Source organism: Sciurus vulgaris (assembly GCF_902686455.1).
Source record: "Sciurus vulgaris genome assembly, chromosome: 5".
Classification (NCBI taxonomy): domain Eukaryota; kingdom Metazoa; phylum Chordata; class Mammalia; order Rodentia; family Sciuridae; genus Sciurus; species Sciurus vulgaris.
In genome coordinates this window covers 74,480,178-74,507,644 of record NC_136465.1, presented here as the reverse complement: position 1 = coordinate 74,507,644, position 27,467 = coordinate 74,480,178, and the positions used below count along the sequence as shown (strand labels likewise).

The following is a 27,467-nucleotide window of genomic DNA, read 5'->3' as shown; positions in this document are numbered from 1 at the left end:
TCTGGTCCCAGACTTTTCTTTGTTGGTAGACTTTTGATGACCTCTTCTATTTCATTGCCTGAAATTGATTTATTTAAGTTGTGTATATCCTCCTTGTTCAGTTTAGGTAATTCATATGTCTCTAGAAACTTGTTGATGTCTTCGAGTTTTTCTGTTTTGTTGGAATATAGATTTTCAAAATAGCTTCTAATTATGTTTTGTATTTCACTAGTGTCTGTTGTGATATTTCAGTGTTCATTCTGAATTTTAGTAATTTGAGTTTTCTCCCTCTTTCTCTTTGTTAGCGTGGCTAAGGGTTTATCAATTTTGTTTATTTTTTCGAAGAACCAACTATTTATTTTGTTAATTTTCCCGATTGTTTCTTTTGTTTCATTTTGTTGATTTCAACTCTGATTTTAACTGTTTCCTGTCTTCGACTACTATTGGTGTTGGTCTGCTCTTCTTTTTCTAGGACTTTGAGCTGTAGTGTTAAGTCATTTATTTTTTTATTTCTACTTCTTTTGTTGAATGCGCCCCATGAAATAAATCTTCCTCTAAGTACTGCTTTCATAGTGTCCCAGAGATTTTTGTATGATGTGTCTTTGTTCTCGTTTACTTCTAAGAATTTTTTTTATTTCCCTCCTGATGTTTTCTGTTATCCATTCAGCATATAGTAGCATATTATTTAGTCTCCAGGTATTGGAGAAATTTCTGTTTTTTATTCTGTCATTTATTTCTAATTTGCAATCCAATTATAATCTGAGTAGAGTACAAGGTAGTAGTCATCTATCTTCTTGTATTTGCTACAGTAGCTTTGTGGCATAAAATATGGTCTATTTTAGAGAAGGATCCATGTGCTGCTGAGAAGAAAGTGTATTCATTCTTTGTTGGATGGTATATTCTATATTTGTCCATTAAGTCTAAATTGTTGATTGTGTTACTGAGATCTATGGTTTCTTTATTCAATTTGTGTTTGGAAGATCTATCCAGTGGTGAGAGAGGTGTGTTAAAATCGCCTAGTATTATTGTGTTGTGGTCTATTTGATTTCTGGAATTGAGAAGCATTTCTTTGACATACATGGATGAGCCAATGTTCGGGGCATAGATATTTATGATTGTTATGTCATACTGATTTGTGCTTCCCTTAAGCAGTACGTAATGTCCTTCTTTCTCCCTTCTGACTAGTTTTGGTTTGAAGTCCACATTATCTGAAATGAGGATGAATACTCCAGCTTTTTTGCTGTGTCTATGTGCATGGTATGTTTTTTCCCATCCTTTCGCCTTTAGTCTATGGGTATCTCTTTCTATGAGATGAGTCTCTTGCAGGCAGCATATTGTTGGATTTTTTTTAATCCAATCTGCCAGTCTATGTCTTTTGATTGATGAGTTCAGGCCATTAACATTCACGGTTATTATTGTGATATGATTTGTATTCCCAGTCATTTGACTCATTTTTTTTTTTTGACATGATTTGGTTTCTCCTTTATTTGGCTATTCCTTTATGCTAGTTCCTCCCGTTGCTGATTTGCATCATTATTTTTCATCTCTTCGTCATGGAATATTTTGCTGAGAATGTTCTGTAATGCCAGCTGTCTTTTTGTAAATTCTTTTAGCTTTTGTTTATCATGGAAGGATTTTATTTTGTCATCAAATCTGAAAGTAAGATTTTCTGGGTATGAGATTCTTGGTTGGCATCCATTTTCTTTCAGGGCTTGGTAAATTTGTTCCAGGCCCTTCTAACTTTTAGGGTCTGGATTGAAAAATCTGCTGATATTCTTTTGGGTTTACCCCTGAATGTAATTTGATTCTTTTCTCTTGTGGCCTTTAAAATTGTCTTTATTTTGTATGTTAGGTATTTTCATAATAATGTGCCTTGGTGTGAGTCTGTTGTAATTTTGTATTTTTGGAGTCCTATAAGCCTCTTGCACGTGGCTTTCCATTTCATTCTTCATATTTGGGAAATTTTCTGATATTATTTCATTGAATAGATTGTTCATTCCTTCGGTTTGTTTGTCTAAGCCTTCTTCAATCCCAATAATTCTTAAATTTCGCCTTTTCATGATATCCCATAATTCCTGTTCATGATTTCTTACCATCTTCTCTGTTTGGTCAACTTTGTTTTCAAGATTAAATATTTTTTTCTTCAACGTCCGAGGTTCTGTGTTCCACGTGTTCTATCCTATTGGCTATGCTTTCTGTGTAGTTTTTAACTTGTTTTATTGTTTCCTTCATTTCAAGAATTTCTTTTTGGTTTTTTTTTTTTTTTCAGTATCTCTAATTCTTTCTTTAAATGATCTCTTGCTTCCCGTATTTGCTCTTTTAACTGTTGATTGGTGTGATCATTTAATGCCTGCATTTGCTCTTTCATCTCCTCCTTCAATGCCCGCATTTGCTCTTTCATCTCCTCGTTTGCTTCCCTGATTGTTTTAATTATGTACATTCTGAACTCCCTTTCTGACATTTCTTCTGCTGTGCTGTCATTGGGTTTTATTGATATAGTATCTAGTTTTGTTTGGGACATTTTCTTCCCTTGTTTCCTCATATTGGTCAGATATCAGTGGGACTCTGAGATATTGCAAATTTCCTCTTTGGTTTATAGTGTCCCTGTAGCGTTCCAGTATATCACCTCCCAGCCTTCAGTAGCCTGAAGTCTTGGAGTAACTTGATAATACAGTGCTTCCGAAGAATGCTGCCCCTAGCCCACTACTGGTCCCAGGCTTGGGGGTTGGCTCTGTGCGGAAAAGCTCTCACTGGGCGGCTTGCTCCAAGAAGCTGGCTGTGGAACGAGCCTGCTGCCAGAGGGAGCAGGGCTGCTTGGGGAAATCTCTGGCTGCCCTGTCCTGGTCCCAGAAGCCGCCTGCAGGCTGGGGCATGCTGCTAGGTCCCGGGCTTGGGGTTTGGCTCTGTGCAGAAAAACTCCCACTGGGCGGGCTGCTCCAAGAAGCTGGCTGTGGATTGAACCTGCCGTTGGAGGGATCAGGGCTGCTTGGGAAGTCTCTGGCTGCCCTGCCCTGGTCCCAGAAGCCACCTGTGGGCCAGTGCCCGCCACTAGGTCCCGGGCTTGGAGCTGGCTTTGTGCGGAAAGGCTCTCACTGGGCGACCTGCTCCAGAAGCTGGCTGTGGAACCGAGGCTGCCGCCAGAGGGAGTGGGCTCCCTTGGGGTAAGACCTCTAGCTGCCCTGCCCTGCTCTGAGAAGCTGCCACTGTCCAGGCCTGCCGCCCAGGTCGAGCTTCACCTGCGTGGGGGGACTCACCCCATGGCTCTATATTAGTCCGAGGTCTCTCAATGCCTCCCTTCTTGAATCCTGGGTTCTGGGTGACAGGATATGCAGTCACCCTCTAGTATGCCATCTTGGATCCCCTCGAACCTCCTACTCTTCAGTAGCCTGATGCCTGAGAGGAACTTGATAATGTGGTGTCCCAAGGAGGGTGCTGTCCCACTACCTCCAGGTTGGGAATAGTCAATGCTTGTGCGTAAAGGTGACCCCCAGGTTGATAAATGGTCTGCTGCAGCTCACCAGGGTTCATTCCTCTATTCAGCACTAGAGACAGCGGGCCAGGGCATCAGCAATTTGCATGGTGGCCCAATTAATGAAATTTTAGGAAAAATTAAATATTGTTGAGTTTGCAATTATATTGTCCTCCTAATATTTCTAGATACTCTGTACAGCACAATGACAGGTGCTGAATTGATGCTTTGAGTACATTTACTGCATGGATTTTATCCTTGGCCCTCTCAGACTATAGCTGATTTAGACCTCTTTTATCTATGAAGAGTAGAAGAGCAAAGATGAAATCTGTACTGAGTGTTCTCTGTGTTTATCTGAAATACTTCCAATTTCCATCAGTGAAACTATAAAAAAGTTCCTTGCAAAGCTTTGATATTGCAATAGAATTCAATGCTTAAGGCAAATATATCCTTATAACATTTCAACTATAGGTGACTATAATCTATATCCCAGTGGATTCACTCAAATAGAACTTGAATGTAATGATTTTCTATCTAAACTGAGACATTCTAGCTTTGGGGAGCTAGAAATGTACCACACACAATAAAAAGAAGGAAAGTAATAATGAAATAGGGCCACTGCAGACAGGTTACCCTCTCTAATGAAGCCAGAGCTATGATCAGTCATGCACAACTAGCGGCCCTCGCTGGTGGTGCTGGTGTTAACCTCTAGCATGGAGCTAGAACTGAGGGGAAACCTGAGTCCACAGAAAAAGAGACCTGGCTGCACCCACAGGCACAGCCTTCAGCCAATCAGGGTTCCTGTTCTGGAGGCTGATCTTTCTTGTCCCTGTCCTCTGCCAACAATATTGATAGCTGATTTTTATGATGCCCTGCAGGTCTCATACTCATTAAAATCATAACATCTGAATGATGAGTGATTTCATTTTGAAATTACACCTTTTTAATGATATAAATTGAAATTCATCCAAACTTCATGTTACTATATATCAGCTTCAGTGAGAAAAAGGAATATTCTAATTATAATGCTTTAAGTAGCCATTTTAATAAGATAGATTCATGCTTTTGAAGTTCATTCCATTTTGATGGCTTATTAAATAGCAAAATTATTGACTGCTATTCTCCTGAGAAGGATTCCTTGCTGAACATCTTCACTACATAAACTACTACTACTTTACAATTCCGTATCTATAACCTGATGCCATCCCCAAAGGTCTAAACTCATGCTTGAAATCACTTCCTGATCAGATTCAAAAATGTTGAATGCCTTCTTCCAACTCTACTTGTTAGTCAAAACAAAAAGACCAAAAAAAAAATGTTCAAATCTCTTGCAAACTTCTGATCATACTCGGAATTCTCTGTCTTCTGTAATGGAAAGTATGATGTAAAAAATCCTGATTAAGTTATTAACAAGAACATATTTTCTTCTCAGTCGCACACTATTTAGTAGGCTTTTTTCTTATTCCTATATGGAAAATAAATATAAATTGTGATTTTCTACACATTGAGTATTTCATTCATTAATAAATGTTAAAGCTAAATTATTTCCTGTGAACTAAATGTTTCTGGAGATAAATAGCGAAAAATCAATCCTAGTATTTTTCTTCAGTGAATTCAAATTCAGTGTATAGATATAGATCCTTCAAACAAAAAAGATGGTAGACTGACACAGATATACAAACACAGATAGATACACATTTAATGCTTAGGATGATATGTCCATATAAAAGAACACACATGCACACATATAAGTGTGTGTGTGTGTGTGTGTGTGTGTGTGTGTATATATATTATATATATATATATATAATTTTTTTTCATTTCTTGGAGATGAGATGAGATGTTAGGTCATTTAGAGATGACCTAACAAATTCCAAATTCCTCCTCCTAAATTTGTCTTCATACACAGGCTCATGGAATTCCCATTCTGACACTTACTATTGAAATCACTCTCCACACCCCAACCCTAGTAAATTTTTTCACAGTATTGCCTGTGACACACACCTCCCAATTTTAAACCAAGATACTCATTTTGTTAGTTACTTTCTTCCATAGGATTTGTGCATTTGGATGGAGGAGGTGGACCCTGCTCGGGGCGAGTAGAAGTGAATTCTGGAGGAGGATGGACTCCAGTATCTGATGGAAATTTCACGTTAGCCACAGCCCAGGTCATCTGTGCAGAGCTGGGGTATGGCAAGGCTGCATCTGTCCTGGGGAACCTGCCCTTCAGAGAGCCTGGTGAAAAGGTCTGGGCTGAAGAGTTCCAGTGTAAGGGACAGGAGCCTGGGCTCTGGTTCTGCCCCAGAGTGCCCTGTCCTGGAGGCAGTTGCCACCACAGAGGGGCTGTGCAAGTTGTCTGCTCAGGTGAGACTCAGCAGGACTTTAACCTCCATGAACACTCTGTTGAGATAACAAAATGTGGGATGTTGCTAAAATCCTGTCTTCTACCAGAATATACAGATGTTTGGCTCATGAAAAATGGCAGCTCTCAGTGTGAGGGTCAAGTGGAGATGAAGACGTCTGGAGGCTGGAGAACACTCTGTGCCTCCCACTGGAATATGGCCAACGCCAATGTTGTTTGCCATCAGCTGGGCTGCGGGGTCGCCCTCTCCACCCCAAAAGGAGCATACTTTGTGCAAGGAGATGATGAGATCTGGAGAGACCGATTTCACTGCTCAGGGTCTGAGTCCTTCTTGTGGAATTGCCCTGTGACTGCCCTGGGTGTTCCCGCCTGTTCCCATGGAGACACAGCCTCTGTGGTCTGCTCAGGTAAGGGAGGTTAGGGCTGACTGGTACTTTAGTGACATGTCTCTAAGAGCAGACGGTGTGGAGAGCTGACATCAAAAATGAAACATTCTATGATGAACTGTGATTCTTCTCAATGATCATTCATCTTTCTGGCCCTTTCAAGAGGTATTAAAAGGTATAGTTTTAAGTAAGCATTATTATTTATTGAAATTCATAGAGAACAATGTGCAACAATGAATGATAGCTCTGTCAAGTTCCTCACCTTCGACCATCAGAGACCATCAGCAGCTCCCAGAAGTCACCTGCACATCCCTCCAATCACTGTGCCCTCCTCCCCTGCAAAAAAGACCACTCTTACTTCTGCCGCCAAAGAATATTTTTGTCAGCTTTTGAGCTTTATGTAAAATCATGCAGCATGTTCTCTTTTCATGTCTACTTTGACTCAACATAATGTTTAGAATCCACCCATTTTTATTTTTAGCCAAGCTTCATTTATTTTTATTGCTGTGTATTTTTCTGCCGAATGGCCATATGATCATATACTGATACATTCAAATGATGTGCAGATTTGACATTTCCTGACTTTCCAAATAATGATCCCACAAATTACAATGGCAATTACTTTTGGTACAAATATGTATAAATCTGTAGTAGACTTTAAAACCTTGTCCTTTTATTTTCACTTTCTTAATCTGGTCTTCATTCAGGGATCAAATACTTATTCTGAATGAAGCAAAACTTTTCTGTATACTGTCTTCTCATATCATTTTAAATAGAACTTTGCTACCGTAAGATCATAAAAATATTCTCCAATAGCATGTTATACATGTTGAATTACTTTTCTTCTACATATAATTGTATAATCTTTATGGAATTGGTATTGTATATGTTGTGTGTGGTGTGAAAAGCAGTTTCACATTACTGTTTGGACATCCCGTTGATGCAGAATCATTACTGAAAAGCTTTTTCCCAACTGCTGTGACACCTTTGAAGCATACAGGGTGCAGGTATTTCTGACTCTTGTTCCTACTGTTCCATTCTATCATTTTTCTATCCTTGCAGTGGTACTTACCTACTTAATTATAAGCAGTTGAAATTAATACCTGTGAACTAAAAGGTCCCTATTTATATTTTCTATCCTTTTATCTTTCTGAGCTATACTCTGTGTATTTTGCCATGTTCTTCCACTTACTATTTCTACTTTATGCTAATCTAATGTGTTGGTAGATTCATCTTCTGGGAGCTTATTTTTAGCTATTTACTTTATAACTCTCAAATTTTTATTGGATTTTTCTTATCATTTCTCAGCAAAGATGTACATCATGTCATTTAATCAAACATTCAATCATGATCATTTAAATTACCAATAAGAAAACACCAATACTAATTATATGAAAATCTTTCCCTTTTCTTCTCCTCTTTCCTCTTTGTTTTCTATCTAACCTCTTCTTTATATGGTATTTTTGATCAACGGACACTGTATATGAAAAATCATACAAAGCCTTTAGGAAGGACTTTATTTGCTTCTTTCATGCAGTTTATTAAAATCACCTTAAATAAAAAACAATAGAAGTGGTTAGAAATTTGGCATCATCCCTATGAGAAAAACTTTACTTCCAGTTCATGTAATAAGATAATGAGCTTTCCTGATGTTTAACAGGATTCCTCCTCTTTGGTCCAACCTAAATTATACTTGCATACTCTCATGGAAGTCTGCAAACATGCTGAGATTTTCTGAGTCTCACCTACTACCTTTGAATGGTCAAATGCCTCCTGGGGAAAATAACTGATTCTAGTTTTTACTTTTCTCTGAACTTGACTACAAAGTCTAACTGATAATTTCACATTTTCCTGAAGTCATTTCTAGTACGTGGTTTAAAAGAGAAGAGTGTGTCGGAATCAGAAGCAAAAATTTCCATTAGAAGATAGGCTCTGAACACAGGAAATTACTGATTGTACACTACAGTTATCAGATATCATTGCTAGATTTTTGTCTAGTTTAATTGAGTTTCCTGCTCTCAAACCCCTTCTGTAGGAAACCAGACACAGCTGCTGCCCCAGTGCAATGACTCCTGCTGCCCCAGTGCAATGACCCAGCAGGACCTACAGCCTCAGAGGGACACACTGCCAACTGCTCAGGTGAGCAAGGCCCCAGCACAAGACCCTTCCCCTTCCCTGTGTAAACGCCCACTGACATGACCCTGTCTCTCCCCAGACAAGCAGAGAGCTCCGCCTGGTGGATGGTGGTGGTCGCTGTGTAGGGAGAGTGGAGATCCTGCAGCAGGGCTCCTGGGGCTCCATCTGTGATGACAGCTGGGACCTGAGTGACGCCCACGTGGTGTGCAGACAGCTGGGCTGTGGAGTGGCCCTGGAGGCCACCTTCTCTGCTCACTTTGGAGAGGGGTCAGGGCCCATCTGGCTGAATGAGCTGAACTGCACAGGAGAGGAGGCCCACGTGTGGCAGTGCCCTTCCCAGGGCTGGGGGCAGCACAACTGCAGGCACAAGGAGGACGCGGGGGTCATCTGCTCAGGTCTGTGGTACACACTGCACAGGTAGGGGAAGTGAGGAGAGTGTGCAGGATGGTACCTGAGCCTTAGGGCAGGGTGGAGAGTTACTGACTGACCCACAGTGCCTGTCCTTCCAGCAGAGGAGACGATGAGGTGCTTCCATTTCCTGCTGCAGCAGCTGAGCTTCTGCTCCTTCCTTCTCAGCCCTGCCTCCTGACTATCATTCTCTTCAGTGTCCATTTGGCTGCAGGCCTCATGCTTCAATTACTGAGGATGCAACATCCTGAGACCCACTATATCAGTTTCCGATTGCTGCTATAATAAATGATCACAGAGCTAGGGACTACTTAAAACAACAAAAAATTCAAGTCTGACCCCGGTCCACCTGGGCTATAAACAAGGTGTCAGTGGGCCACATTCACCTGAGGCCCTGGAAAGACTCATTTCCTTGCCTTTCCAGTGTCTAGAGTTCCCTGTATTCCATGGCTCATGCCCTTCCTTCTTCAGATCAAAGACCTTGCAGACCTCCCCCGCCCCTGCAGCAGGGCCTCCATGCTTCGCTTCCTCTTGTTTTCCCTCCATGTTTTTCCCCTTGCATACCTCTGACCATTTTTTTCATGTTCACATCTCTCTATGACTAGGGCCAGAAACCATCCTTAACCACTAGGTCTAAGGATGTGGTTAGATTGGGCTCACATGGTTAATCCAGGATAATCTAAAATAATCTCAACATGAAAACAATCCTCATCTTGATCTATCTGCAAAGCCCCTTTGCCTCATGAGGTAACCTATTCACAGGCTCCCAGGATCAGAAACTGATTTTCTGGGACTTCACTATTCTGTCACCCCACTGTCCGTATCCCCTTTCCAGAGTCTGTCAGATATTTAGTCAGGTAGCTTTTCCTCTCTCCCTGCAGGAGCCCTAGGTCAGTGTTCTTGCCCATTCATTTTCCACTGCACTTTTTTCATAAAAATAGAAAGTGACCTACAATTAAGCAAAACAGGTAAAAAGGGGTAAAAGTTTTGTCTTTCCACACAATGGGCATTTTTTAGCAAACCTAACAATGAGCACTCACTATCTAGCGATAAAGAAAAAAACAGCACTAAGGGTAAATACTCACTGTGTTGTGATGTTCTCCTCTTGATTTCAGAGTTCCTGGCCCTCAGGATGGTGAGCGAGGACCAGGAGTGTGCTGGGTGGCTGGAAGTTTTCTACAACAACACCTGGGGCAGTGTCTGCCACAGCCCCATGGAAGCTGTGACCTTGTCTGTGATCTGCAGACACCTTGGCTGTGGGGACAGTGGGATTCTCAACTCTTCTGTTCCTCACAGGTAAGGTTCTAGACCCCGTTGGGTGGATAATATCCGGTGTAGGAAAACGGATACCTCTCTCTGGCAGTGTCCTTCTGACCCTTGGAAACAGAGATCTTGCTCTCCAAAGGAGGAAGCTTACATCATGTGTTCAGGTGACCTACTGCCTATTCCTGTGTCCTCACTCTGTAGGTTGTTTTTAGAGAAATTTCATACTTTCACACCAAAGGAATGAGTTCAAATAAGTCTACAAGGTGAAAGTTTGAATATAGATTATTTAAGCATCAATTGCCAATCTTGTTTCAATGACAGAAATAAATAAATCTTTTCCACATCCATTTATGTGGAAAATGCCATGGATATTAAATTGAGCATGTGGAAGTGTGAACTTATCATCTGAAAAACCAACTAAGCAAATGGCTAGTGCAGTCTTAGGCTATAGTAATTAATCTTTATTTTCTTAGTAGAGTGAGGAATTTGACCTCCATGATGTAAATCACTTACTATGTCCTATCATTGTGTTAGGTTTTATTTCACATGTAATGAAGGTTAAACCTCTCAGCAAACTGTTCATAGGTATAATGGTGATTATTTAATCCAGATGTGGAAACAGGTTAGGAGTGAGCACTTCATCCACCCCATACCCTCAAGAAAGTGAGGGGCAACTTGGGGATCCAGTACTAATGGGGCATCCTCAAGTTCATGGTCTTTCACTCTGAAATCCATCTACGTCAGTCAGGCAAACTATCAGGTCAGATTGTTGATGGTAAGTGATTGAGTGACTTGAAGCTAGAAACTTGATTCTAGGCAGGAGGACAGCAAGAAGAAAATACTGTCCCTGTTCTCATGGAGCTTACCCTCCAGCATGATGACACACACCAACCATAAATACGGGTGTCATGAAGGCATGAAAGGTGCTGTGCAAATGTGCAATTTGAAGAAAAGAGAAATCATATTTAGGTTGAGACCTAAAGGAGCAGTAGAGGTCCAATGAAGGAAGTAATTACAGCATTTATTTGATCAGTGTAAATTCGGAGGCGGGAGGAGAATGGTGACCTTGAAGTACTGATAAAATCCCATCCTGAGCAGAGCAAGAGGGTGGGAGAGAGATGCACAATTACCTGGATGGGTAAGAAGACCTTGAGGCCCCTCCAAGGCATGGCACCAATAAAAATCCTGTTGAAAAGATTTGTGTTCATCTTCTCCTCTGCATACACAGGGAATTGCTGAGATGAGGGACCTGAACTCCCCTTATTTTCTTCTTGAATTCATCTCCTCACAATCCCAGTGGTCTTGGTTGATCCTACCTCCTCTGAAGCCTTTATCCATGACCTACTGCAAACTAATATACCCACTTCATTTCTCTCCCAGAAAACATTTCACGGGGTATGTTGGAAATTGGAGTCTATCATCTTCTAATTTCTTAAGACCTGTAATGTCCCCTTCAGTTTCATGTTCTGACAAAAATCTGGCTGTCCTCTGAAAATAATGATGTCCTTGTTATTTGAAGGCTCTGTGCTTCCCTTTCACAGAATATTTCTGAGCCAATGTTAGAATAAAAACATTCCTGCTTTCCTTTGTCATTTTCAACAATTTCTTCTCTTTTTCTCCATGTCCAGCCACTTGAAGTTTACCCCATGAGGTAGCATCAGTCACCACTTCTGTTGGTGTCACTCTCCAGCCTGGTCATTCATTCCCCTTCATCTTGGTGGCTGCAGTACCAGGCTGACCAGGCTTCTCTGTCTCCTGTTCCTGGTGCTGCCAGCATTCTTGTGCACAACTGAGATAACATCCTGACCTCTCTGTTCCTGACTTTCTCCCTTTGATGCACTCCCTTCTCACCCCATCTCTGTGCATGGCCACACTGTTGACCACCACTAACTGTCCAGCTTGAGATCTTGATTCCTTCTCTGACTGTTGCCTCTTCTCCTTCTGGAACATATTCTTGCTGCTCCTTTTCCAGATATTTCATCCTCATGCAGATTCCAAATGTTTTACTTTATCAGTTTCTCAGTGTTCCACTCTCCTCATGATTGCACAAGTTTCTCTTACCCTGATTAGACAACATGATGCCCCATTATAACCCTCCTCCTTCAAGTACACTCAACTCCCTGGTCCCTTCTGTCAGTCGAGGACAAGAACAGTTGAGTCAACTACCTAACTCTTCCCTGCCTGCACTAGACTAGGCAAGGACTGCTGAATTGTGGACAAGTACTCTATCCTGTTAGAATGTGAAACTATCCTGCTAGTCTCTTTGAATTTGTGATCCAATCTCTGATGAACCCTCCACACTGGCCCCATATGCTAGTGTGCTTCTCTCACATGTGTTCCTGTCCTCTAACATGACCTTCTCCAAATTCCCTGATCTCCCCCTCACTGCTGTTTAAACCACTTCATACACATAAATTATGGTCTTACCTCAAACTTCACTGGAAAATAGAAAGTCTCAGCTGTCAATCTTCTTTTTTGTTTCCTTCTTATGATCACTCTAACTTACTGATTATTCTTATTCTGTCTTAGAGTTTCAACTTCTCTGTTCAACATCTAAAATTTAGATTCTGTACTCTTTCTTAGCTCTCTTCCATCCCTTATCTCATTGGGGTCCATGGCCTTAAATGATATTCCACTGACTGCCCCCAATAATAAATCTTCATAGCTAATCTTTGCCCTTAAATCCAAACTCATATAGTCCATTACTAGTGAATACCCTCACTTGAATATATATTGGACAGACCAAATTTAGTTTTCAAAATAGAGTGTTTTATTCCACACCTTCAATTCCTGCCTTTTTCTCCCTGTTCTGTTCCCCATCCCAGTTAATGCCACCGTTGTCGCCCAGTTACTTATTCTCAGTTTACCTTCATATCTCCATTTCACTCTCCCTCTAATTCCAATGTAGTAGTAGCAAGTTGTGTGCCTCTACCAGAAAATATATCCTAAATCCTTAAACCCTTTCCTTCCCACTCTCATCTCAGTTCAGGAAAGATCACATGTTACTTGGACTCTTCTAACAATCTTCTGTGGTCTTTGTCTTCTGTAACATATAGTCTATATAATACTGGAAATATTTGATTTCCAAGTTGATTAATGTGTTGCTGAGTGGCAGGTGAGTTGTCTTTAGAAGTATCACTGGCATATTTCTTTGTGGCTCCCAGGTGCAGAAACAACTGGAAATCATGTCCTACAAGTGTGTAATTAGCCTAATTAGCAGAAATGCCAGGGAAGACGTAGTCAGCTTGCTGTTCTCAGACTTTGAAGGACTTGCCTGTGGAAGGGGGAGGAGACTGTGACCCACTCCAGGGGTCAGGGCTGTGACTTATGGGTGCAGAATACTAGTGGTGGGTTCACTCTAAGTTTAACACAAAAGAACTTCTCCATGAGAGTTCCCCAGGAAATGAGTAATGCTGTCTGTCTGTCTGTCTGTCTGGGCAAAGAGCAATGGAGGCATTAAGGGATGGCCACCCACCTTCTCTTACACTGTGCTGTGTTTTTTGTTCTCTTCCCAGAATTGACCACATGCTTGACACTAGAGGATTATATTCTTCCCTCTAGTTTGTCTTTGGTTTACAGTTAAACAACATATTTTCTATTACACTGAATTACCAAAACCTTAATTACTCATTGAAATCAAGAAAGACATATTAAAATATAAAGGGTACATTAGCGACATTGCATAAACCCTTGTCTATTCATATTCCCCCAGTGTGAATAGGATTAATGAACTGGTAGTTACTCTTTCCCAATCCTCCATTTTCATAGAATCCTATCTAAACTCATATAGTGATAAAATCTTATAGTATCTTTTTATTTGGTTTTACAATCATGGGTTTATATCATACTTACTATTGTTACATTGGCTTTTCTTAACAATGTATTAAGGATATTCCTCAATTAAAACATACTCTTTTGTAAAACAACTCCATAATGTTACATTCTATTTTTTCTTTTTTTTTAATTATTGTTTTTATTTTTACAGACTGCATTTTGTTTCATTGTACACAGATGGGGTACATCTTTTTGTTTCTATGGTTGTGCATGATGTAGATTCATACCATTTGTGTAATCATACATGTATATGGGTAATGATGTCTATAATGTTACATTCTTAAAAGATTAATATTACAGTTTGCATAACCTTTTTGCTATTTATTTATAATTGTTTTCTATTTTTCCCTTCTGCAAACAATATTATAATCAATATCATGCCACATGTTACACTGTATTCTTCTGTGTCTACTACTACAAAATAAGATGACTGCCAATGGTTGTAAGATCACAGGATATCTATCTTTTTGTTGTTGTTTATTTGTGGGTTTTATTTTTTTTTTTTAATTTTTACAGACTGCATTTTGATTCATTATACACAAAAGAGGTACAACTTTTCATTTCTATGATTGCAAACAATGTAGATTCACACCATTCATGTAATCATACATGTACATAGGGTAATGATGTCAGTCTCAGTCCGCTATCTTTCCTTCCTCAACCCCCTCCCATCCCATTTTCCTCTACACCATCCAGCGTTCCTCCATTCCTATCTTGCTCCCTCCCACTACCCCCCAATTATGTATCATCATTCATTTATCAGAGAAAACATTCAGCCTTTGGGTTTTTGGGAGGGTATCTATTTTTTAAATATATATTATCATATTACTTTATAGGAGCAATTGTTTTCAATTGGTATTTCATATCAAACACTGGGATTTTTTTATAACTTGACCATTAATCTAAAGTTAAAGAACACACAGAAGCTGCAAAATCGAAAAGGGAACCAAGCCCATGAGCCTCTGCTAGGAACTCCATGAAATCCAGAGAGAATGGGACAATAAATGATAATAAATGTTTCAAAGGCAAATGCTTACTCTTTTCCTTTTCCTCCCTTTCCTTGCCTTATTTTTTTTTTCCTTTCCCCTGCAGAGGCTGAAGGGATAATAAATTTTAAGATTATATCTTGATGATGTTTTTCCTTACAATAGACTACACACATTGAGAAATAGTGACTCATCCAATCCTGAAAGTGAAACCACCCAAGAGATGTCCTGCCATCTTTCCTAGAGATGTTCTCTGGATAGGGTAGGAAGTTGACAGAATAATGGGGATAATGTATATCCATGATGTGGTCTTAGGACAAGTGCCATGTGTGTTTACTCTTTGTTATTTTGCATTTATATGCATTCTTTTGTTTTGTTTTTCTTGGCTCCATGTTACATCTATGTCCTTTCATGTATTAATTTTCCTCTATTATCTTTTTATGCAAATGTTTCTATCTTACTAGCTAGCTATTGTCCACTTAACTTTTCTCTGAATTCTTCTTTTATTTATGCAAAAAACTACTTTAAATTTACTGAAAAGAATACTTTCAACTTATTTAAATAAACACTTTCAATGTTTGTAATTTTTCATTAACAATATGATGAATATTAAGTACAGATTACTTTTGAGATTACTCAGTACTTACATTTTAAATGTCTAATATTTATTACCACAAATCATTGACATTAATTTACCTTTCTTCTATTACCTTTATGATTAGCAAGAATTCAAAATAATATTTTTCAGCAGATTTTACTCATCGATTCATTCACTCCACAAATATATACCGAGGCATTGTTCATAGCATTCATAGGAAGTCATCCATACATGCTTCTGATGAATGCTTTCAACATGCCAGGCATTGTCCTGTTAGCAGGAACAGAGGGAATGAGGCAAGGTCCCCTTTCTAGTGGTTCTCTTTCTGGGTTTTGTGTGTGTGTGTGCTGGAGTGTACACACATGAGCATGGGCATGATCATGTTTGTGTTTTTTCACATAGTGGGCACAGTGAAAACAAGTAAACTGATAATATAATTTCAGCTGCTGATAGGGATTTGCTCCAGGGAACATCTCAGCAATACAGCCCCAAAAGCTACTTCTGAAGCCTGTTCTCTCCACCTGTCACCTGAATTGAGCCCAGGACCTTAGAGAGCCTTGTCTTGGGGCAGGACCACCCCAGCTTTCCCTGACTCAGTGCTTCCCCACTGTCTGTTCCTACAGGAAAGAGACCCCAGAGCTGTCCGACCACTGCCCCCTGCACAGGTACCTCATCTCCTCCCGCCTTCCCCATGGCTTCCAGGGCCTCCTTACCTCCCACCAGGGCAGTAAGAGGAGGCGCTGCTGCCTTTTCAGACAGAGAGAAGCTCCGACTCAGGGGAGGAGACAGCCGGTGCTCAGGGCGCGTGGAGGTGTGGCACGAAGGCTCCTGGGGCACTGTGTGCGATGACTCCTGGAGCCTGGCAGAGGCTGAGGTGGTGTGTCAGCAGCTGGGCTGTGGCTCTGCCCTGGAAGCCCCAGGGGAGGCTGCGTTCGGCCCTGGAAATGGAAGCATCTGGCTGGACGAGGTGCAGTGCAGGGGCAGGGAGCCCTCCCTGTGGGCCTGTGCTGCCGCAGCCTGGGGGCAGAGCGACTGCAAGCATGAGGAGGACGCTGGTGTGAGGTGCTCTGGTGAGTAGCAGGACCAGGAGAGTGGGCCAGGGTCGAAGGAGTGTGTTTGCATCCAAAGGGCTTCCCAGGATGCCTGCTGCCCTGCACTCTGCCTCTGGAAGGCTGTGCCTGATCTCCTGGCATCTGGGGGAGAACCATGTGCCAGTGGTGGTGGGTGGGACCCAGGGACATTCCCAGAGCAACACAGTGCAATGATTCCATTTTCCTTCTCTTTTCCCAGGTAAAATGACAGCAATTCCCCCCACCCCTAGAAGTAAGTTCTTCTTTTGCTCTGAACCAGGTAATGGAGGAGATATGCAGATTTTCAGTGTTCTATACTATGGAGTCTACACAGTTCTGGTCTTATTGCAGTAGACCTGATAATCAGGTGTTAGAAACTGTTATCAGGTGTTACTAAGTTGTAGCAGTCAGAGAGCTCCAAAACCTCACCAGCATTCACTTCATAGAGATCCCTTAAAACCACACTCAGAAGATAGCCAAGAGCAGGATCTAGGGTATGATATCTTGATATTCAGAAAGATCTTTAATGTCATGTCTGAGCTAGGGACTTTATGGTTCCTGATGACTTAAGAGAGGATCAGTATATTTGGCTTCCTCTGAGCTTATGGTCCTCTCTAAAGACTCATGGCCCTTTTTCTTATCTAGGCACCAGTTCAGCCTCAACCCCTATCCCTGGTATCTTCCCCTTACCTGGGATCCTTTGCATGATCCTGGGAACTCTTCTCTTTCTGGTCCTCATCATCCTGGGAACTCAGCTGCTCAGAAGGAGATCAGAGTGCCAAGGTGGTGCTAAGGAATACTCTGACCTGAAAATATGCAGGGATAACATTGGACTAATTGTGGGTGTTTTTTTTTTTTTTTTTTTTTTTTAAGTACACGTTTTATTCTTGTTCTCATTATATGAAAAACTGCCTTCTTTACCATGGACTTGGAGATTTAAAAGACATGAATTGGTCCTGGGTTAAAAAAAATGGAACACTCAAATATGATGGTTTCCAATGTGGACAGTGCTAGTGGAGATTGGATATAAGATCCAGGGATGGTCAGAAAATCTAGTTCTATCCCAATGGATCACAAATCTAGAGAAAGGAACCCTGGAATCCCTGAGGGTTGTCTCCAAGAGTGTGCATTGGGGAAGTGTTAGTCTGTTGGTAAGGGAAATACTTCTAGGAGCAATGTCTGAATTTCTTTTGCTTACTCCAGCCTTATCGACTTTTGAAGATGCTGTTGACAAGGGCCTGTACCAGGAGATAGATTATCCCACAAATCCAGAGAAGGAGAACCTGCTGGACAGCCCAGGTGTGTTCCATAGCCTCCTTTCTTTGTATGAGTTTGCTATCAGTGTGGGAGTCTTCAGCAAGCAGAGACCACATGACTAACACAACCTGACATGGCATATGAGGTCACTTTCCATTGCTGAAATAAAACACCTAAGATAATCAAATTATAAGGAGGAAAGATTTATTCTGACTCACATTTTCAGATGTTCCAGTCCATAGTAACCTGGCTCTGTTGCTTTGGGGCCTATGCATGGCAGCATATCATGCTGGGAGCATGTGGTAGAGCACAGATGCTAGTCTTATAGTGACCAGGAAAACAATAGAGGAAGAGGTTGGCATCCTATAATACTTTTTAAGAGCATTCTCCTAACAACTTAATACCTCCCACTAGTCCCCACTTCTTAAATGTTCCACCTTTTCCAGTACCATCAACCTGAGGAGCAACCATGTAAAACATGAACTTTTAGGAATATTCCTGGACACTGTAACAATTATCAGCATCCTTCTAAGGCAGGAACTCCAAGCCCTCTCTCTATAAGTATGAAGTTTCAAAATTTCTTCTGAACCATGACAGTGTATCTCCAACTGTATTTCTCTATGATGTTTTTCTCCCTACTAGGATCCCTATCTGATGGCTCAGCAACTAAGCTACCCTATTACACTGTGGATGATGAGGAAAATGGAGACCCTGAATCTGCCCCAGGTAGTAGAAACAGGTCTTCCCTTGATTGGTAGGGGTGAGGAGGAGGTTATCCTCTGAGAAGAACATTCTGTGATCAGATGGGAAGGGTCTCTTCTGGTTCACAACTATTTTTTCTTCTCTGACCACCTGTCATCTCAGAATAGGAAAAACTAGGTTCTAATCTGTTGGCTTCCATAACTATTTCCATATGGTCATAGACATCCTTCAAATGTATCATTATAAAATCCAAAGTCATAACTTTTAAAAGAACATTTGAACCTGAACATCTCAAAATTTTCATGGTGAAAGAGAACATAGGGAATTATAGTTTTGATCCTGAAATAGAGGGATGTATGAACCATTTTCTGGTTTATGTGAATACTAAGACCAAAAAAAATATATGAACTTCATAATCCCTGAAACACAAGGAGCGGGTGGTGCCTTTAATTATCAATCACCAGGACTTCTTCTCTACAAAGGACCTAAGAAAAGAGGACATCCTAAATCTTCCACAAGTGGTAAAGATGGAGAGTTCTTGGGATGAGGCATGTCCAGGAGGGTTCTGTGAAGATGGAATCTGAAGGACAGCAGAGAACTAGAGGAGGTTGAAACCTATGCCTCTTGGGACTAGAATTGGTAGGATAGCCTGTCTGCAGGAGGGAGAAAGCCAGGCTTCTCTCCTGTACAGCACTGTGTCTGCAATGCCTCAAAGGGCACATGAACAGCTGGTGCTCTTTTAGTCTTGATGAAATCTTCCTCAGTCACTGATATGTATGTATTTTTTTCAACCCTCTACAACTTGCCTGAAAAGAGTGCCTCAAACTCATATCATAACTTTAATTGATGTTTTGTGGCATGGTATGTTAGTAAAATAATTATTGACCTTAATATATTGAAATATTTAGATGATTTACATGGTTTCTAAAGAATACGATGATCAAATGCATGCCTTTGGGACAACCTTGGAATATGGTACCTATAGTTATCAGCTATTAGAATATCTGCATTAGAAGAGACTGAAGACATCACCTAGACTAACCAATATCTTTCTTTTCCATCTTATTCCCTATCTGTTTTCAGAACCTCAAGGGCAGCATGCAGATGCCACAGGTAATGGTTATGATGATGTCGAAGAGTTACCTGTTTCTGAAATTCCTTCTTCCTCTGGATTGAAGGAGAATTTTTTCCCAGAAGAGGGAGGTGGTGCCAGGTATTCTCAAACAGGTGAGTGGATAGCTATCTCTCCATTGGTCTTGCATTATTTTCATGGAAAAGATGGATTTGGGCACATTAATGATCAGTTTTCCTTTACAAGAATCTAGGTAGCCCTGTAATCTTAGCGGATGTCAGTTCTTCCCTATTCCTAGTTTCTTGTAACTCTTCCATTTCTTCTGAAAGGAGATACGTATTGTGCTATGTGTACACACTGCCCATTGGATGGAGACATGTCTGTATGAGCTGCAGAGACTTTGTGGCTTTGTTCCAATTTTTCACACAGCAAACTAACACCTATGTTCAGACAACAAGTATGTGAGAAGTAATTTGGAAATCTTTTTAGTGTTGTTATTAGTGCATTATAATTTTTCATAATAGTAGCATTCATTTTGACATAGTCATAAATTTATGTAACATAATTTGCTCCATTTTAATATCCAATGCTTCTCTTTTCCCAGCCTCCCTTGGTCCCCTTCCTCTACTCAACTGGTCTTTCTTCTATTTATTGATTGATTTTTTAGCTATTGCATTACAGTTATACATAAAAGTAGAATTCATTGTGATGTATTGCACACACATAGCATAATTTGGTTAATTTCATTCCATAGTTGCTCCCTTTTCCTTCCCCTCTTCCTCCCCCTCAAACCCCTGCTACTCCACTGTTATTAGCTCTATTTTCATGTAATCTCCTCAGATTTTTTTTATTCCTTATTTCCTTCTAGCTTCTACATGTAAGAAAACATTCAACCCTTAATTTCCTGAGTCTGGCTTATTTCACTTAGCATGATTTTCTCCAGTTCCATACATTATCCATTATCCATTTTTCTTTATGTCTGAATAGAACTCCATTTCATGTGTGTGTGTGTGTGTGTGAGACTTTTTTTTTAATCCATTCATTCCTTGACAGCCATCTAGGCTGGTTCATAACTCGGTTACTATGAATTCTGCTGTCATAAACATTGCTATATCTGTATCACTATAGTATGCTGATTTCAGCGCTTCTGAAAAATATCAACAAGTAGAATAGTATAGTCATATGGTAGCTCCATCCTAGTCTTTTAAGGAATCTCCATACAACTTTCCAAAGTGGTTGTACTAATTTGTGGTCCCACCAAGAATTAAGAGTGTTTCTTTCTCCCCACAACCTCACCAACATTTATCTATTTACTTTTCAATGTTTTCTTAGTGCATCATAGCTCTACATAATAGTAGAGTTTACTTTGGCATAATCATACATGCATGGAATAAAATTTTCTCCATTTCAACTCCCAATATTTCCACTTTTCTTTCCTTCTCCCTTCTTCTGCTCCCCTTTCTCTACTCATCTCCCTTGCATTTATTTATATATATATATTTTTTTTTTTTTTTTTTTTTTTTTGCGGTGCTGAGGATCGAACCCAGGGCCTTGTGCTTGCAAGGCAAACACTCTACCAACTGAGCTATCTCCTCAGCCCTATTTATAATTTTTTAATTGGTGCTATGTAGACATATATAAAGGTGGAATTCACTGTGGTATATTTGTATATATACATAACAAAATTTGGTCAATTTCATTCCAAAGTTCCTCCCTTTTGCTATCTTTCCTCCTTCTCTGTCAATCTCCTTATTCTGTTCCACTGATTTCTACTTTCATGGTATACCCCCTTTATATTTCCTTATTTTGTTCCAGCTTCTGTGTGTGAGAGAAAACATTCAATTTTGGCTTTTTCAGTTTGGTGTATTTCACTTAGCATAAGGTCTTCCAGTTCCATCCATGTACCTGCATAAGTGATAATGTCATTCTTTATGGCTGAATAAAATTCCCTTTGTGTATATTTGCCAATTTTCTTTATCCATTCATCTATTGACAGGTATCCAGGCTATTTCCATAACTTGGCTATTGTGAATTGTGATTTTATAAACATTGATATGCCTATATCACTACATTATGCTGATTATAGTTCTTTTGGATAAAAATCAAGGAATGACCTATAATCCCAGCAGCTTGGGAGGCAGGAAGATAATCAGTTCAAAACCAGCCTCAGCAACTTAGCAGGTCCCTAAGTAACTCAGCAAGACCCAGTCTCTAAATAAAATATGGAAAAGAGCTGTGGATGAGGCTCAGTGGTTAAGGGTCCCTGGGTTCAATCCATGGTACAAAAAATAAAAAATAAAACAAGGAGTGAGTTATGTCATATGGTGATTCCATTTCTAGTCTTTTGAGGAATCTCTTTTCTGATTTCCAAAATGATTGTACTAATTTGAAGTCCCACCAAAATTTATGAGTGTACTTTTCCCCCACATCCTCACCAGCATTTATTATTTGTATTCTTGATGACTGCCATTCTAACAGGGGCCAGATGACATCACAGTGTAATTTTGATTTGTATTCCCTTGATTGTTAGAGATGTTGGACAGCTTTTCAGATATTTGTATTTCTTCTTTTGAGAAACATCTATTTAGCTCTTTTTCCCATTTATTGATTGAATTAATCATTTTGGGAGGTATTAACTTTTCAATTCTTTATATATTCTGGATATTAATTTCCTGTCAAAGGAGTACCTAGCAAAGATTTTCTCCCATATTGTAGGCTTCCTATTTATGTCCTTGTTTCCTCTGCTGTGCAGAAGCATTATAGTTCAATGCCATTCCACATGTTGGTTCTTGGTTTTATTTCTTGAGTCTTAGGGGTCTTGATAGGTACCCTGGCAACATGTTGGAGAGGTGAACTTATTCTTCTACCAGTTGCAAAATTTCTAGGTCTTTGGTGTATTTTCAGTTAACTTTTGTTCAGGGTGAGGACAGGGAGCTAGTTTCATTCTTCTACATTTGGACATCCAGTTTTCCAGCACCATTTGTTATAAAGGCTATCTTCTGTCCAATGTATGGTTTTGGCACCTTTGTCAAGTATCAGATTACAAGGTTTATTTGGACTTGTTTCTATGTTGCTATTCTGTTCCTTTGTCTTCATGTCTGTTTTTATGCCAGTACCATGCTATTTTTGTTATCATAACTCTGTAGTATAATTTGAGATTGGAAATTATGATGTTTCCAGCCTTGTTCTTCTTGCTCAGTATTGCTTTGACTATTCTGGGTCTTTTATATATATTTTAGGACTGATTTTTCTAGTTCTGTGAAGAATGTCATTGATATTTGATAGGGATTATAATGAATCTGTAGATTGCTTTTGGGAGTATGGCCACTTTAACAATATTAAATCTGTTAATTGAAGAACAAGGGATGTCTTTTGATAATTCAGTCATTTTGACAATATTAATTCTGCTTATCCAGGAACATGGAAGTTCTCTTCATCTTCTAAGGTCTTCTTCAATTTCTTCTCCGTTCTATACTTTTTATTGTAGAGGTCTTTCACCACATCTATATAATATTTCATCCATCATAACTGAATTTACTTTCTTCTCAGCTACACATGGAAACTTCTCTAAAATAAACCATATTTGAGAACACAAACCAAGTCTTAGCAAATGCAAAAAAAAACTTGTGCATCCTATCATATTACAATGGAATAATATTAAAAATCAATAATAATATAAAAATAAAAACCATTTAAAACATAGAGATTGAATAATATGCTTCTGCTGAGCAGAGTAGTGCACCCTTATAATCCTAGTGACTTGAAAGGCTAAGACAGAAAAAATGTAAGTTTGAGCCACAACCTTCAGCAACTTAGGAAGAATCTTTATCAAAAGAAAAAATAGAAAGGGCTGGGGATGTAGCTCAGTGGTAAAGTGTGCCTGGGTTCAACCCCAGTACAAAATAAAAAATAAAAAACAATAGACAGAGAGATTGGATAATATACTTTAGAATGAGGGATAGGTCATAAAATAAATCAGGGGAGAAATAAAATCAAGAAATTCTTAGAAACAAATGAGAATAGAGATTACAATACCTCAAAATCTCTGGGACAGTATAAAAGTAAACTTTATAGTATTGAGTGCCTACATTTAAATGATTCAGAAAGATTCCAAGAAAATAACCTAATGTTATACTTCAAGGCCCTAGAAAAGCAAGAACAAATTTCAAAATCAGTAGCAGACAGGAAGTAGTTAATATAAGAACTAAATTGATGAAATTGAGAATTTTTTAAAAATACAAAGGATCAATGAAACAGTTGGTTCTGTGAAAGAATGAACAAGATTGATAAACCCTTAGCCAAACTAAGCAAGAGAGAAGACCCAAATCAACAAAATTAGAAATGAAGAAAGAGATATCATCATAAACATTTCAGAAATCCGGAGTATTAGGAACTATTTTGAAAACTTATACTAAAAATAGGAAACCTAGAAGATATTGACAAATTTCTAGACACATATGACTTGTCCAAATTGAATCAAGAAAGTATCAAAAACCTAAACAGATCAATATCAAGCAATGATATTGAGGCAGCAATTAGCTTTCCAACAAAGAAAATCCTGAGACCGATGGATTCTCAATCAAGCTTACCAGACCTTTAAAGAAGAACTGATACTCATCTTTCTAAGTTATTGCATGAAACAGAAGTGAAAGTAACTCTCCCAAATTTATTCTATGAAGGCAGTATCACCCTCATACCAAAACCAGACAAAGACACATTGATGAAAGAAAACTCTTGACCAATATCCCTAATGAACGTATACACAAAAATCCTTAATAAAATATTAGTAAAGCACGTTCAAAAACACAATAAGAATCCGGTCATGGCGGTGCACACCTGTAATCCCAGTGACTTAGGAGGCTGAAGCAGAAAGATTGCAAGTTCAAGTCCAATCTCAGCAACTTAGTGAGATCATGTCTCAAAATAAAAAATAAAAAAGCCTGGGATATAACTCAGTGGTTGAGCACACCTGTGGTAAATCTCCATTCTAAAAAAAAAAAAAAAAATTAACGAGATAGTACACCGTGGTCAAATGGGTTTCATCCGAGGGAGGCAAGCTTGGTTCAACATATGCAAATTAATAAGTTGAATTCACCAAAACATAAATAAATAAATAAGAAGAATCACATTATCAGCTCAATAGATGCAGAAAACCCCTTTGACAAAATTTGACACCCATTCATGCTAAAACTGCTAAAGAAATTAGGAGTAGAAAGCACCTACCTCAACATTATAAAGGCTATGTATGACAAATCCAATGTCAACTTTCTACTGAATGAAGAAAAACTGAAAACTTTTACTCTAAAATTGGGAGCAAGACAAGGTTGTCCACTCTCACCACTCCTATTCAATATAGTTCTTGAAACTCTAACTAGAGTAGTCAGACAAAAGAGGAAATTAAAGGAATATGAATATGAAAAGAAGAAGTGAAATTATCTCTGTTTGCTGATTATATGATTTTGTGTATCGGATACCCAAACATCTCCACCATGACAATTCTAGAACTGATAAACAAATAGAGCAAAGTAGCAGGATACAAAATCAACATACAAAAATCAATAATTTTGCTATACTACAATAATGAATCTGCTGAGAAAGAAATCAGGAAAACTATTCCACCCACAATAACCTTAATAAAGCATTGATTATTATTTATATTCTGAATCTTATTCTAACTGGGGTGTGATGAAACCTCAGTATCATTTTTATTTCAGTTAACTTATTGCTAAGGATGTTGAACATGTTTTCATATGTTTCCTATCATTTGCATTTCTTCTTCTAAGATATATCTGTTTAGCTCATTTGCCCATTTATTGATTTGGTTCTTTGGGGGTTTTTTGGATGTTTTATTATTGAGTTCTTTATATATTCTGAGTATGAATGCTTTGTCAGAAGAATATGTGGCAAAGATTTCTCCCATTCTGCAGACTCGCTTTTCATGTTCTGGTTTCCTTTGCTGTGTGAAGTTTTGAATTTGATGCTGTCCCACTTATTGATTCTTGGTTTTATTTCGTGAGCTTTGGGAGTTCTAACTTGGTAACTGTTTGTGGCTATATGTTGGAAAGTTGGCCCTATATTTTCTACCAGCAATTGTGAAGTTTCTTGTTTAGTTACTAGGTCTTTGGTCCATTTTTAGTTGGCTTTTGCAGCGTGAGAGATAGGGATCTAGTTTCATTCTTCTACATATGGACATCCAGTTTTTTCCTAATGTGTTTTTTTTTCTTCAAAGTGTTGGATTTGCCCACATTCAGGTTCATTTTTCTCCCAATTCTTTTTTTTTAAGTAATTTTTATTGTAAACAAATGGGATACATGTGGTTTCTGTTTGTACATGGAGTAACAGCATACAATTTGCATACTCATAAATTTATATAGAGTAATGATGTTTGATTCATTCCATTATTTTTTCCTCCCCCCCACCCCTCCCACCTCTCTTTTCCCTCTATACAGTCCCTCCTTCCTCCATTCTTGTCCCACTCCCACCCCCCATTAAGTGTCATCATCCACTTATCAGTGAGATCATTCCTCTTTTGGATTTTTGAGATTGGCTTATCTCACTTAACATGATATTCTCCAATTTCATCCGTTTGCCTGCAAATGCCATAATTTTATTATTCTTTATAGCTGAGTAATATTCCATTATATATATATACCACAGTTTCTTTATCCATTCATCAATTGAAGGACATCTAGGTTGGTTCCATAATCTGCCTATTGTGAATTGAGCAGCTATGAACATTGATGTGGCTATATCTCTGTAGTGTGCTGATTTTAAGTCCTTTGGGATTAGGCCAAGGAGTGGGATAGCTGGGTCAAATGGTGGGTCCATTCCAAGTTTTCTAAGGAATCTCCACACTGCTTTCCAGAGTGGCTGCACTAATTTGCAGTACCACCAGCAATGTATGAGTGTACCTTTTTCCCCACATCCTCTCCAACACCTATTGTTGCTTGTGTTCTTGATAATCGCCATTCTAATTGGGGTGAGATGGAATTTAGTGTAGTTTTGATTTGCATTTCTCTTACTACTAAAGATGTTGAACATTTTTTCATATATCTGCTGATTGCTTGTACATCTTCTTCTGTGAAGTGTCTGTTCATTTCCTTAGCCCATTTGTAGATTGGGTTATTTGTATTCTTGGTGTAGAGTTTTTTGAGTTCTTTATAGATTCTGGAAATTAGTGCTCTATCTGAAGTATGAGAGGCAAAGACATTCTCCCACTCTGTAGGCTCTCTCTTCACATTGCTGATAGTTTCCTTTGCTGAGAGAAAGCTATTTAGTTTGAATCTATCCCAGTTATTGATTCTTGCTTTTATTTCTTGTGCTATTGGAGTCCTGTTAAGGAAGTCTGATCCTAAGCCAACAAGGTGAAGATTTGGACATACTTGTTCTTCTATAAGATGCAGGGTCTCTGGTCTGATTTCAAGGTCCTTGATCCATTGTGAGTTGAGTTTTTAGCAGGGTGAGAGATAGGGGTTTAGTTTCATTCTTTGCATATGGATTTCCAGTTCTCCCAGCACCATTTGTTGAAGAGGCTATCTTTTCTCTATTGCATATTTTTGGCACCTTTGTCTAGTATGAGAAAATTGTATTCATTTGGGTTTGTGTCCATGTCCTCTATTCTGTACCATTGATCTACCTGTCTATTTTGGTGTCAATACCATGCTGTTTTTGTTACTATTGCTTTGTAGTATAGTTGAAATTCTGGTATTGCGATACCCCCTGTTTCATTCTTTCTGCTAAGGATTGCTTTAGCTATTCTGGGTTTCTTATTCTTCCAGATGAATTTCATGATTGCTTGCTCTATTTCTGTGAGGTACATCATTGAGATTTTAATTGGAATTGCACTGAATCTGTATAGCACTTCTGGTAGTATGGCCATTTTGACAATATTAATTCTGCCTATCCAAGAACATGGGAGATCATTCCATTTTCTAAGGTCTTC

General features: G+C 39.2%; 1 protein-coding gene across 1 annotated transcript in view; it reads left to right on the top strand.

Moving 5' to 3' along the window:
- LOC306661051 (antigen WC1.1-like) overlaps positions 1 to 17,873 on the top strand; it is a gene marked incomplete at its 3' end in the record, with an annotated part of 301,199 nt that extends 283,326 nt beyond the window's left edge. The window contains 10 exon segments of the mRNA XM_079139880.1: positions 5,504 to 5,812; positions 5,900 to 6,217; positions 8,232 to 8,335; positions 8,412 to 8,727; positions 9,856 to 10,037; positions 10,041 to 10,170; positions 16,048 to 16,089; positions 16,180 to 16,494; positions 16,715 to 16,774; positions 17,698 to 17,873. Of these exon segments, the coding sequence (XP_078996006.1) occupies positions 5,504 to 5,812; positions 5,900 to 6,217; positions 8,232 to 8,335; positions 8,412 to 8,727; positions 9,856 to 10,037; positions 10,041 to 10,170; positions 16,048 to 16,089; positions 16,180 to 16,494; positions 16,715 to 16,774; positions 17,698 to 17,873 (1,952 nt within the window).
- Positions 17,874 to 27,467: the final 9,594 nt, after the last annotated feature.